At 44.0% G+C, this 13727-nt stretch overlaps 1 protein-coding gene across 2 annotated transcripts; it reads left to right on the top strand.

Moving 5' to 3' along the window:
- The first annotated feature begins 44 nt into the window (after positions 1-44).
- lgi1b (leucine-rich, glioma inactivated 1b) lies at positions 45-13679 on the top strand. Of its 2 annotated transcripts, XM_037080931.1 has the most exons (11): positions 45-538; positions 1146-1661; positions 1792-1863; positions 4182-4253; positions 4628-4699; positions 7203-7274; positions 9280-9449; positions 9614-9778; positions 9954-10174; positions 10549-10795; positions 11811-13679. In XM_037080931.1, the coding sequence occupies exons 2-11, from the start codon at positions 1447-1449 to the stop codon at positions 12158-12160; spliced, it is 1656 nt and encodes a 551-aa protein (XP_036936826.1). In that variant the 5' UTR covers positions 45-538; positions 1146-1446; the 3' UTR covers positions 12161-13679. The 2 variants fall into 2 exon arrangements, with proteins under 2 accessions (XP_036936826.1, XP_036936825.1); XM_037080930.1 differs by lacking the exon at positions 45-538 and having other exon boundaries at positions 625-1661.
- Positions 13680-13727: the final 48 nt, after the last annotated feature.

Genomic DNA, 13727 nt, shown 5'->3' with positions numbered 1-13727 from the left:
TTGCATTCATTGCACCCCCTTTGTGCTTTCTTCATGTGTGATTAAAAGGAATTCATTAACCAATCAGTAAAAAGAAAAAAAATTACAATATTTTAAAAGAAAGAAAGTGTACTGTCAGACACTGACTTCCATTTTCCCAAATTAGACTTTGATTAATACATTGAATTGCCAATTACTTGATAATTACGCTAATTTCCGGTGAGGGGTAATACAGAGAGGATGCACGTTTGATCTGCAGATGAAAGATAAAGAGGCCAGTATGCTATTTGAGTGTTTCTGGGGGCTATAATTGAGTCCCTGGGTTATTCCGGGTGGAAGGGGTGAAAGTTCGCCACAGTCTGGGAACAAAGTTCGGTGTTTCCCGACTTTTCCACGATCCACTGAACTCAACAAAGGACTCAATGTGGGAGCGAAGACAGGGAGGAAGTGAGAGGCAGATGCTATAATGAAACCCACCCTCTGCTGTCTTAGCCGAAGCAGAAATATTTATGAAATCCAGTCCCTTATGTTATTCAGTAACCAACGGCCTGATAATTAGGTAATTATCTGGGGGAAGAATACTCTGATTAATACTAATTATAATCTACTGGAGGTCTCACTGTCCAACCATTTCTTATGCTACTGTTAATACTGCATGTGTATTTTTAACCAGGCGTTATAAACTCATCTTCTCTCCACAGTTAATGTCATCATTGTGCCAAAGCGAGCCTCTGAAGGAGTGGGAGAGGCAGGTGCATTTGCACAGAGCCTCATGAATAGCCGCTTCCCCATTAACCATGCGCAGCTCCGAGGCGCGCATAAATAATAGCTGGCACTGCTGATATAAAAAAAGCGCACCTTAGGGGCCTCTCTCCCCCTCCTCCTCCTCCTCCTCCTCTCTTTCTCTTTCTTCCTTTTCTCCTTTCTCTCTCACGGGAATTTACGCTTTTGATTTCGTCCCTTTCACTGGCAAGAGCAACTTATTTGTACGCACGACAAAAAAAGAAAACAGCCTCGTAGCAGCAGTGTTGTATTCGACGGGAGGTTGAGATAATTGCTTTTCATGACCAAGAAAAAAAAAAAGAAAGAAAGAAAGAAAAAGAAAGATCTGCTCTCTGTTTTCGTGTCCTGTCTGTCCCGCATTTGTAATCCTGCCTTCCTTGCAGAACGAATCCGCTGGACTGGTGCCTTTCCCATTGAGACGCAGGACGCATAGACACCAGCCTGCATCCGAGCGCAGCGGCACCAGCGCCTGTCATTAAAAACAAACGAGGGAAGAGAAACAGAGAGAGAGAGAGAGAGAGAGAGAGAGAGAGAGAGAAAGAGAGAGAGGGAGAGAGATTTTCTTGAAGAGAATCAGCTGTGGAGGATTTTTTCTTACTTTCCTTTTTTTTTTTTTTCCTTTTTCCTTTTTTGCAGAGAAGTTGCATGGTGCAGGAGTGACAGTACTCGACCGGGACAGAAGGAATGGGATACCCGGGCAGAGCAGTGAGAGGAGGATGGGGAGGGTGGATGGGATGGACGCTCCTGGTGTGGGTCGCCGCTGTCTGCCTGGTTCCTGCGGACGGGCGGAGGGTGAGGCAGCCCAGATGCCCCGTCGGGTGCACCTGCACCAAAGATAATGCCCTGTGTGAGAATGTCCGATCCGTGCCTCACACTTTCCCGTCGGACGTCGTCTCCCTGTGAGTATCCCCCCCCCCACCCCCCCCACCCCCCCCCCACACACACACACAGCACCTTGATCATCTTGATTTGTTACTGTGAACACTTAGGGGAGAGCTCATCTGATACGTGTGCTCTCCATTCATTCAGGTCTTTTGTCAAGTCTGGATTTAATGAAATCACAGGGGGAAGCTTTGTTCACACGCCTGCCCTGCAACTGCTGTGAGTATCTATCTATCTATCTATCTATCTATCTATCTATCTATCTATCTATCTATCTATCTATCTATCTATCTGTCTGTCTGTCTGTCTGTCTGTCTGTCTTATTATCTACATGTCTGGGTGCCTGGGTGTCTGTAAATCCATCCTCAGTGTCTGACAGCACCAAACAATGAGCTCCCTGGAGGAGTTGTATTGAGGCTGATATGCAGATTTAAAGGGGGGATTCTCTCTAATGGTGTCGGGATTATGCAATAGACCACATGGCTACAGCAACTAACAGCAGGGGGATGGCGGGGGGAGGGGGGAGAGAGATAGTGAGAGTGTGTGTTTGCAGGGAAAAATAATGAACAGGTTTTTTTTTGTTTGTTCGTTTTTGTCCAAAGATAGCAGCCCTACCAAAACAATTTGCTGTGATCCACAAATTAATGGCAAGGCCGGCCGCTAGGACGCTGTCACCGCCGCATTTTTCCTGGCATCGGTTCCTCCACATGCTCGGACGACACTAAATCAGTAAGGATGCGCGTGAAAGCCTCGCGAACCAGAGGGACGACCAATAAACTAAAGTGAACACTGTGGCACCGCCCCTCGTCCATCATTATTTACTGCCAAGGTGACCTGGAGTATCTTAACCTCCATTAGAGGACCATTAAATCAATAGGTGGCCTATCTGTGGCCAACGCTGTGGCTGCGAAGGGTCGCCGGCCTCGCTGAGCGCGCAATCAGAGATAGATATGAAGAGTCTCATGAAGTAAAGTCAGGACGGACGGGTGATGGCTGATCATCCCCAGATAGTCGAGTACTGGTGCTTTGGGTTGGACTCCAATCCAAAGTGTCAGCATTTGTTGTTTTTAGGGAGATTTAACTTGTTTTTGCGATGTAGTCGACTGTGGTGGCTAACTTTGCCACAGGATTTATGGAAGTTTACAAGTAAAATCATGAAAAAAGATAACTGTAACTAACTGTGGGGGGGAAAGAACCTAAACACACAAGAAGGATCACCATCAGCGATAAGATTGGACATTGCTATACAGTTACTCTCAATTCTAGCTGTATGAATGTTGAGAAAGGAGATTCAGGAGTATTTTAAGAGGCTCGATCGACTGTTTACCTTTCTTGAACATACTCTGTGGTTTGCCTAAGTCATGTTGCATTGGATGGGAGAATAGGATGTTCGGCGTATCACAGCTCCAGCGCGTCTCTCGTATGAGATAGAGTGGATTAGGAGGAACAGAATGTGACCTTGGGTTTGTTTTTGAGGAGGCAGGCGGTGCTGCACCTTAACAATCTTCCACTGTTGCCCAGAGCGTGACCTCTGGGCGACTCTACCTCCCGGGTGAGCAGAGTGCATCCACACATTTATAGACTTAATATGTGGAAATTCCTGGACAACCTGCCGCTGGGGGAAAAGACTGGAAAAAATACGTGCACGGGAGACGTTTACACTTTCCGACACGTGTTCCGAAACACAACCAAGGATCTGTGCTGCAGAAACATAATGAAGCAGCGACAGCAGACTGAAGAATAGAAACTGAAAGTGCTTTCAGTGTTAAATTAGTAAGTGAACAGTTTAATAATATGTTCACGGAATAGAAGCCCTGTTCTCCTGTCAGCATTTCAACCCCTGCATCCTTTCAGCCACAGAAGCCATATAGATATCGAACATTCATCTCTTTCAACAGTTATCCCAGTTGTCATACCTTTTATTCTCCACAGGGGTCGCCAGAATCAACAAGAAATTAAAGCTCCTTGTCGCGGCTTTAAATCGGTAACACACACAAACTTCAATCAAAGTTAACATGTGAGATTAACACGAATCGTTTAAAGTGATTTGTGAAAGCTTTGTTCGTTCGTGTTCCCTTTTCTTTTTTTTTTTTTAAGCCGGTCCGACAGTTCTCTCCTCTCCGTGGCTGCGGACGCTACTCTGACATTACTAGTTTAAAGGCTGACTCAGAGACACTGTGGGAGGAGGCACCCGTTTTTTTTCTCTCTCTCTCCCATTCATTCCACGAAAAAATATGTAGGAACGATATAACATTCCTCTGTTTTATTCATTTGATTCATTCTCTGAGCCACATGCCGTGGGCTGTGATGCTGAATGAGCTTGTTGTCCCTTACAGTAACTGTCACACCCTGTCCATCGCCCCCCCACCGTCGCAGACTCGGTAAATGATAAATCACAGCTTTTATCGCTGATCAAATGAGTTCACGGAGACAGCGGTACCCATTGTTGGAGAATGAAAGGAAGGAATCATGTGGGGACTGCCGCTTTAAATGATGTACCATTGCTAACTGTTTTGTTTTCGTTCTTTCTCTCGCAGATTGTTCACAGCAAATTCACTGGACCTCATCGATGAGGATGCCTTCCTGGGTTTACCACATCTTGAGTATCTGTAAGTGTTTGTCATGAACTTTAAAACTGGTTGAAATACACATCTGCTAGTGCTACGTTTGTGCTAACAGGGCAAGGTATACACCAATTAAACACACTTTCAATTTATAATTTGAAACATTTACTGTATTTTAAAAAAAAAGCAATTAAAAAACCCATTTGTCACCTACAAATGACGTTTTATTTCCCGCGTGAGGGGACGTGGTGTGACACACTGTACCTGCTGTCAGCTTCTCACAGCTGCCAGGCAAGAAGACGCACAGGAAGCTGAAGGGTTTCAGTTTTCTGCCGTGGGAAAGATAGTTGATCTTTGTGTGTGGATGTCTTGTTTTATCGTTAAGTCATCCTAACCTATGTAATGTGTCTCTTTCACAGGTTTATTGAAAACAACAAGATCGCATCCATATCCCCGTTCGCTTTCCGGGGCCTGAAAGCGCTGATACACCTGTAAGTATTTTGGTTCTGGTGGCCATGTTAGAAAACTCTGCATCCTTCCCTCCTCGTTTATTCCTTCCCTCGTTCCTTCCTTCCCAGTTTTTAAAATGTAGTACTGTATCTTTCCCTCTACACCACTCTGTTGAAGTCATTTCTCTTCGAGAGAGGTAATGTGATGATAGTATTTCAGGGATTCTAACATAAAACCGTGCATCAGTTTCCTGTTTTTCTGTCTCTCTGTGCCACTTTGTCAGTGTGTGAACTGCAGAGGTAGGCAGAAGTGCTGCTGCCACTGGTGATGTCCAAGGTTAGTGTCTGTGGGTGTCAGCTGGATCGGGTTGCTGAAGGGCAGATGTGGATGTCACACTGACTCAGTGGGCCAGCAGAGCTTTTATGATGAAAGATTTTGTGACTTTAACCGTTGTGATTTTCATCAGTATGTAAGTTATTGGTAGTAATGGTTAAAAGTGGTGCTGGAGGTTGGAAGGTCTTGTGTGAGTGTGGTAAGTAATGCATAGCATTTTGCCGGATTTTCAGAAAGATGAAATAAAACAGCTTTGTTTGTAAACAGAAATGATAAGGAATAAAATAGTTTATAAACAGTCGGTTTTATAAACACGATTTCACATCCCTGAACTGTGAGGCTTGCCAAAACCAAAGATAGGTGAGAAGGTGAGAGAGCTACAGGTCACGGCTAAATATAACTGTACTGTAACCTTAAACCAAGTGACCTATAATCTGTCCCCTAAGTGTCTGACGGGTCGTTCTTCACACATTTTGGGTGAGTGCAGTGCAGACAAATGCTCCGTATGCATGCATCCTTCTTCATGTACGACTTGATGTCTGATTGGATGCGTGGCTTGATATGGGCCTGTTTTCATTCATACTCTGTGCACTGACAGTTTTCATTGATGGTGACAGTGTCTGACACAAGCTGCAAAATAGCATGTAACAATTCATGCGAGACCATGTTGCCTTGATGACTCTTGTGGCAGACATCTGAAATTAAACATTTTCCCTTTAGCTATAGCAAAGCTAGTACTGGTGTTCTACAATAAGACTGATTTTTTACACATTAAAGCATGCTTACGGAGCTTGGGGAGAACTGCTGCATACATGAAAAAATATATAAAATGTTTGTTGCTCCAGAGGAAGCTGAATGTGTTGTGGGTAATGTAGGCACCAGTCTTTAAAAAGGAGGATGAAAAGGCAATATCTGTGTTTCTGCTGTATTGGTAACTTACTTTAATGCGTGAAATTGGTGAACTTACCCTTTTAAATGTAATGTTAATGGCTCTGACTCCCTTGCCAGCAGTTATGTGAGAAGATCAATACCACTGTCGTGTTCAATATGAAGCTCTAGCCAGGAGACAGTTAGCCTAGCTTTGCATAAATACTGGAAAGGGAAACAGCTGAGGGAGTTCACGGCTGACTTCCAGGATGATTGTCATCGCTGTTGCACCAGGACGTTTCTGCTCTGGGCCTAGTCTGAGATAGTCTGCTACAAATCCCCACGTACAGCGACAGCTTAGTCATTTCCACCCTTCAGTTTAATTAATGATCTTGGAAGGCGGTGTTTGGCGGGCTCTTTACCTTCGGATAAAGCAGTCTGAGCTGTTTGCACTGTTCTTGCGGGACTCAAAAAAGTCCTATGTAAGCACGCGGCGGGATAAAGTGCTCCCTCCCTGTTCCATGAATACTTCCAGTCATTTTTGGAGTGAGGTAAACAAACACAAAAAGACGGATCGAGGGGAATTTAAAATGCGTCACATACAGTAAATACATTATTGAAGGGCACAGGCAGTGCTCCTGCAGGATTCGCGGGCCACTCCGCTGCTTTATCCCCATCTGTTTGGAGAGTGCTTTCTTGCACAAACTCAAAGCAAAATGGCCCCTCTCCCTGGGAAAACTGACTCTCAGATAAATAATGCAGCCCTCATGAATAACGCTGACATTTCATTTCATTCACAGCTCTTTTCTGATTTTTGAAGTTCAGTCCCCTCGCTCACAAATGAAATATCTCTCTGGGGCCAGTCTTGGTTGGCTGGTTGGTTTTTAGCTGGCTGGCAAAGATATCACCCGCTTGACAGCCTCGGAGAAGTTGGTTAAAAAACATAAAGCAGCGCTTTTGTATTAAGGGAGTCAAATCCAAGCAGCTCCATGTAATTGGTAAGCTTGTTGTTAAAGAAACTGTCACCCTCTTCTAGCAAATGAGCCTCCCTCCCTCTGCTCTGTGTAATTGCTGCCCCTTAATTAATACATTCCTAATGATTTAATTCCCTTCTCTTCCACCACTTAGCCTTTTGTCCCATAAATATTGTCAGGGCGTTCGGATTCTGACTTGTGCCTCCCATTTGGCACTTGTGTTCTGCTCGGTATTTGTTCATTCTCCTCTTGCTCAGGTCAGATAACAGAACAGAGTGATACAGTGTAATGGCTCATTCTGTGAAGAGGACAGTCTGAGGACCTCTGATTCAATCACTTGTGCATTTTTCCCCCCTCTTTTCTTGATTAGGAGTCTGGCTTACAACAACCTTGAGACGCTGCCCAGAGATGTCTTCAAGGGCATGGACGCTTTGACCAAAGTGTGAGTTCAGCCTGTCTTTCAACCTTTGTTGAGACATTAAGAGATCTGTTCATTAGTTTTCTTACTGATTGATTGATTGATTGATTGATTGATTGATTGATTGATTGATTGATTGATTGATTGATTGGTACTATAATATCCATTTCTGTGGATTTATGTTATGTGTTGATTTGTAATAGGGCTGCAAAGATTACCAATCATTTTCCTTTCTGACTGATCTGCTTATGATCTTTTCGGTTAGTTTTGGAAATGTCAGAAAAGGGTAAACGTGAGAAATAGTTTCGCCAAACCCTAGATTAAATGTGTGGCGCGCAAGAAATGGCATGCTGTCAGATTCATACTCAGAACAAATGGGGGGGCACATCACTGGACCAACGCTGGGACTGAATAATGCTAACTGTAGCTACCTTAGGCTAGTTAGCTAGGAGTTGGGAGCACCAGGGGAGTGTCACAGTTAATCACACAGGAGCTTTAGACTGGGACAGGTCAGAGCCATAGCTGGTTAGAATGCTAAGTTTGGTAAAACTCCTGAAGCCAGTGGAAGGTTAGGTGACGTAGGACAAAACACATTTCTGGAGCTCCAAAGCAAAACGGTGTTAGTGCTTTGTCCTAAACAACTGAAAACATATGGGTACATTTTTTAAAAAACATAACAAAACAACATAAAAAAAAAGTAAAACATAAAAAACATAAAACGGCTCTATGTAGCGCCCTAGATCAACAACTGATTTGACAAGAGAGTTTTACACACTTTTTAACACCAAAATCTGTAGCTGCTAAGCTAAAAGCGTTAGCAAACACCCCATCTGAAGTTGCTCTCCATCAAATCCAGGGTGTAAACACCATCTTTTGGAGTGTCTTGAGACTTGGGTTATGCCAGACATAATTACTCAGGCAGCAGATCATGAGAATAACGGCTAGCCGTTGCTAACTGCAGCTATCTTTAGCTAGTTGGGGCTATAGCTATGGGTCAGGGCTAGAGCTGGTTGGCATGTTATCTTCTGTTGGTAAGATAATTGATTTTTTAGCCTCATTCCCAACCTGTCAAGTCCTTGATTGTCTTGTTTTGTCCACTACCCAAAGATATTAAATTAACTGTCACAGAGGAGTAAGCAACCAGTAGTTGACAACTAATAAATGAATCATTGCAGCTCTAATTTGTTACTGAGCTGGGCTGAGTGGCAGTCATTCTGAAATAGGCAAGTACAGTGGTACAATAGTGCTGTCAGAGAGCGATTCATTTGGGAGGGGATGGAAAAGGATTTAAGGCAAATGTTAAGCGTAATCTCCCTTTATCTTACTTGCCCCTTTCTTAAACTGTGGGATTAAAATACACAGTAATAATATGAGGTGGCAGTGCTAAAAAAAAGGAATGGAGATGGATTCCCACACCAAACGAGGATGTAAAAGTGGGAAGCCAGGAAGGAAAGATAAATAAGAGATTGTCGAAGGAGCGATTGCCCACTGCAACAGAGAGAAGAAAAAAAAGAGGATGTAGATGAGGAGGGGAGAAGAGCAAAGCTTGCGTTAGGATGGCAGAATGTCAGGGTAAATGGTAAACAAGTCAATTACAAAGAAAAGAATTGGATCCTGCCTGCCACAATCAGCCGGGATAATGCAGGCTTCAGTGCGTGCGTGGATTCAACACACACATCCAAGGTCAACGGCAATTCAGATTGAGAGTGGGCAACGAGCACGGACTACTCAGGAAGATAGAACACTTGTTGTTGTTGTTGTGGCTTTCCTGGCTTGAAGCCAAAGTGCAGCCGAGGACTGGAAGGGGACAGACGGTGGAACAATGGGCAGAAACCGAAGAGGGAGATATAATCTTAACATCATCAAGCCTGAAAGGTCCAGTGAGTAGGATTTAGTCAGACTGAGTGGCAGAGTTGTAATATGATATAAGCAATGATTTAGGATTTTTCACTTTTGGGTGAACTGTTCCTTTAAAATATGCATTTATCTGAATCCGATCTCACATGCGATCTGTCCATGTGCGTGTTAGCGATCTACGGGGCAACAACCTGATATGTGACTGCAAGCTGAAATGGCTGGTGGAGTGGATGCACCACACCAATGCCACGCTGGACGAGATCCACTGCAGCGGTCCGCCTGTTCAGCAGGGGAAGAAGCTCAACGACCTGCTGCCTCACTCCTTCGACTGCATCACCGCAGGTATCACCTTACTGTGCGTGGGCCCCCAGCCTGAGGAAAGCACTATGCTAATAACACTGGCTCGCCGTTCTCAGTTAACCGTCTCACCTATTCGACAGCCTCGTTTCCCTCCTTTTTTTTCCCTCATCGCCACGTCCTTGTTTCTTGTGTGTCGCGCTTTGCAGAATTTGCCTCCTATCAGTCGCTGAAGTTTGAGTCCATTTCGGTGGAGGCATTCACCTTTGGCACCGATCAATACGTTGTGTTTGCCCAACCGTTTGCCGGGACGTGCAGCTTCCTGGAATGGGATCACGTCGAGATGACCTTCAGAACCTACGACACCATTGAAAGTGAGTGCATAAACAGCTGAGGAGCAGCATCGATGTTGTGGGAAAATCTTGTGTGAGTGAGAGGCAGAGGTTTGATTGTGTTGTGTCAGTTTATTACTTCGGCATTAATGATTAACTCTTATTCAATAAGGATTTTTTTCTCTGTTGTCCTCTCTTCTCTTTTCCCCCCGTTCAGGCACGTCAACTGTGGTCTGCAAGCCCATGGTGATCGACAACCACCTCTTCGTTATCGTGGCCCAGCTGTTCGGCGGCTCGCACATTTACAAACGCGACACCTCCGCCAACAAGTTCATCAAGATCCAGGACATCGACATCCTGAAGATACGCAAGCCGAATGACATCGAGACCTTCTTGATCGATGGGGAGTCCTTCTTCGTCATTGCCGACAGCTCCAAGGTCGGCTACTTTTTTCAGAACTTGAGTACCTAAAAAGAAATCAGGGCATAAAGCTACCTGATTACTTCATACTGCGTAGGTGTTTCTCTTATTTTGTCCAGCCCCTGCTCCTCTAAACTGCTGTATTCTTCCCACTGTGTCAGCCAGTCTCTCCCCCTGGTGTCCTGTTCCGTGCAGCACAGTCGGTTTGTGTCTGCTCCTGCTGATTAACCTGGCATATCCCAAATGTTAGCATATGCTCTCACATATGTTCAGGGACTCTCTGGCACACACACACACACACACACTCACATCTTTGGCCCCATATACTCCCAGTTTTTGTGTTCTAAATAAAAGTGACCAGTGGTCACATCTTTCGCTTATTTCTCTCGCAGGCCGGCTCCACGACAGTCTACAAATGGAACGGCAACGGCTTCTACTCCCACCAGTCCCTCCACCCATGGTTCAGGGACACAGACGTTGAGTATTTGGAGATCGCCAACAAACCCCACCTGATCTTGTCCAGCAGTTCCCAGAGGCCCGTCGTCTACCAGTGGAACAGGAGCCAGAAGCAGTTCGACCGTAGGACCGACATACCAGATATGGAGGACGTCTTTTCCGTCAAACACTTCCGGGTCAAAGGTGAGAGTTCCACTACGCCACATGTTATTTTCAGTGATTACACTGAACCGTATCTCCAGATTTGGTGATTATGCCACCAAATCACTAGTATGAATACATTGTACATTGCTGCAAACCACAGAAATGTAAAACTTTACACTTTCTGACACCTTTTGTCGTTAGGCGCAGAAAACCCTTGGCTGGTTTCCGCAAATACAGCTGCGGAATAACTCAGTGGTCGCTAAAATGACCATCTGAAACAGAAAGCAAACTGCGGTCTCTCGCCTAACATAGGCGTCATCGCCAACACCATTCCATCCCGTCCCAATGAGAAAGTCTGCTTACATATGTAATCTGAATGCAATGTAATACGTGTTTCATTATGGCTACTGGGCTGAGATTTTTACATGTTTTCCTTCATGGGAGAGAGAAAAAGAAGAAAATCCCTCCTCTTAAACTAAAAGAATTGTCTTGAATAAACTGGAAAATTGTCACCAAGTTTGTTTATCTGTACACTTAAGCAACTGATGTAGTTAACTTAAGTAAGGCTGGCTGATAATACTTGCATACTATTAGGTTTTGAATGCAGGACTTTTACTTGTCGTGGAGTATTTTCAGTGTTGTACTGCTTCTTTCACATACCTCAAGGATTTCTGAATACTTCTTGCCCTTCTGGGTATGTCATATGTTTAACAGCAGACTTTGATCCTGCGTTAATATTTTCTTTTATAGGCTTTCTGTAATATTCATGAGACACACTCTTAGCTGTAATTCATTACACTTTCCTTTTTAAGGTGGTAAGAGGCAATAAAAATGTCCTCTGTTGTAAAACCTGCCCGTAAATGATATAATATCATCTTCCTGTTACTTTCTAAAGGGACAGCTCGTCCATTAGCGACTCTCTCCCAATAATAACAAGCTACGAGTTATACTGGAATTGCATAAACTGTTTTTGTGAGTTTTTCTGTTTCAGTTCCAGATTTAGAGCTGAATGTGTAAACTAAGCGGTCCCTTCACTACCGTGTCCTTTTCAAAGGTGAGCTGTTTATATGCCTGACAAGATTCATCGGGGACTCCAAGGTGATGCGCTGGGACGGCGCCATGTTCAAGGAGGTCCAGACATTTCCTTCCCGCGGCTCTATGGTGTTCCAGCCCGTCTCCATCGGCAACTGGCAGTACGCCATCTTGGGCAGCGATTATTCACTGACGCAGGTCTACCAATGGGACACCAAGAGGGGCCAGTTTATCCCATCCCAGGAGCTGAATATCCAGGCGCCGCGTGCGCTCTCTCTGGTTTCCATTGACGACCGGGTGTTCCTGCTCGCATCCAGCTTCAAGGGAAAAACTCAGATATACGAGCACCTCATGATCGATCTGAGTAACTGAAACCCATCCTCACTTTGGGACAAATCATGTACACTACCATTCAAATGCGTTTCTTCTGCTTTCATTCACCACCAGTTCCCATTTTAGTTTGAGCAAAAATTTTCATGCAGAAGCACCAATTACCGTAAAGGCTATTCCAATTACAAGTCAGGGCCTTTTAGGTTAGGCTGAGATCAAGTGGTTGGAATTCTTACATTGGTTGTGATTATTTTAAGTGATCCGACACCATCTCCATGACACTGAAGTTATATTCTACACAGCCCCTGATGCCTTTGTACAGCAACCACTTTATTTTGATAAACTCGTTGTTAATTCCTCACTCTTCAGGAACGCCTTATTGTCAATTCCATAAACTTAGATCCACTCAAAGTGCGAACTGACTATCTTTCAGGAAAAAGAAGCTATAAAGTCACCGCTTTTTGTCTGTTATCCATGAAAGTCTCTGCAAATTTGACTCCATACTTTTTTAAGTTCTACTGCAGGAAAGATGTAGGAGTTCGGTCGCGCTAATGCATTAAAAGGTACGAGGCTAAGCGTGTTCAGACTGAGGTGGACAGCTTTTCTAGAGAAACACAGTGGAGACAACTTTTTCTTTAACCTCAGCAAAGCAATTCAGGAAAATCTCACAAGGCATCAGCGCAGAGCTTGAGAGCAATACCATGTGGGCAAAAAAAAAATTAGACTACTTGCTGACAGTCAAATCCATTTTTCTTGCACAGTTTGGCAGCTAGTAAACCTGTGTTCTGCTAGCCGTTCGTCATTACTTCACACTTAAAAGAACTGCACCGTGTATACGAAATGAAGAAGCCACTGAACACCGTGGAAAAAACTGGGAACACAAAAAAAGTTCTGTCTGATCTACGCCCATCAGTTAAGCAAGACCGTAGGCATTATACAGACACTCGTGGTGGTGTTGACTCCTGATGAATGACTCGCTAGAAGCGTCCCACTGTGTCACCCCAGCCCTCCCTCTTTCACTGCACTCTTACCCCTTTTCTCCCTCATTGACAAAAACCATTGTTGTCTTCGCTCGGCCACTAAAACAAAACAAACAAACAAACAAAAAAAAAAGCCAACCACTGTGGAGCACCTCGTACCTGTGCTTTTCACACTGCTCCTCTTATTCTGGCACAAAGGAAACGAGAGTTGTGATAACAACTAACAACGTCACTGACAACGATTTGCCAAATATAATGTTTACGTTTTTTTCAATACCGTGTAAAGTAATTTATATGATGTCGCTTTTTTTGTATGTAGAGGGGACCACACTAAATGTTTTATTTTTCATAGATTCATAGAATTTAGTGTAATTACTTTAAAAAAAAAACACACACACACACACACAAAAACAAGAATCACTTCTTGAAAAGCTGTGTAACATGTTACTTCAAAACAGTAGAGGTGTAATTGTGTCAGCATCATCTAGTTAGGTAAGGACAGAGGACGTTAGCTGCTCCTTTGTCACGTTGTTGCTCATTGTATTTTACGTACAGTAGTAATAAAATACTAAAATGCTAAATCAGAGTTGTGGTGCTTTTATTGTTACTAAAATGTTATCTCAAACTGG

Source organism: Acanthopagrus latus, chromosome 20 (assembly GCF_904848185.1).
Source record: "Acanthopagrus latus isolate v.2019 chromosome 20, fAcaLat1.1, whole genome shotgun sequence".
NCBI classification, from domain to species: Eukaryota; Metazoa; Chordata; class Actinopteri; order Spariformes; family Sparidae; genus Acanthopagrus; species Acanthopagrus latus.
Note: the sequence above shows the minus strand (reverse complement) of the source record. Positions and strands in the feature narration are given on the sequence as shown.

Bases quoted from the DNA above. Each gene is read 5' to 3' on its own strand.
- lgi1b (XM_037080931.1), top strand. From the start codon at position 1,447: ATGGGATACCCGGGCAGAGCAGTGAGAGGAGGATGGGGAGGGTGGATG. The intron at 1,864-4,181 runs GTGAGTATCTAT...TTTCTCTCGCAG, and splicing joins ACGCCTGCCCTGCAACTGCT to ATTGTTCACAGCAAATTCAC. The intron at 9,779-9,953 runs GTGAGTGCATAA...CCCCCCGTTCAG, and splicing joins AACCTACGACACCATTGAAA to GCACGTCAACTGTGGTCTGC.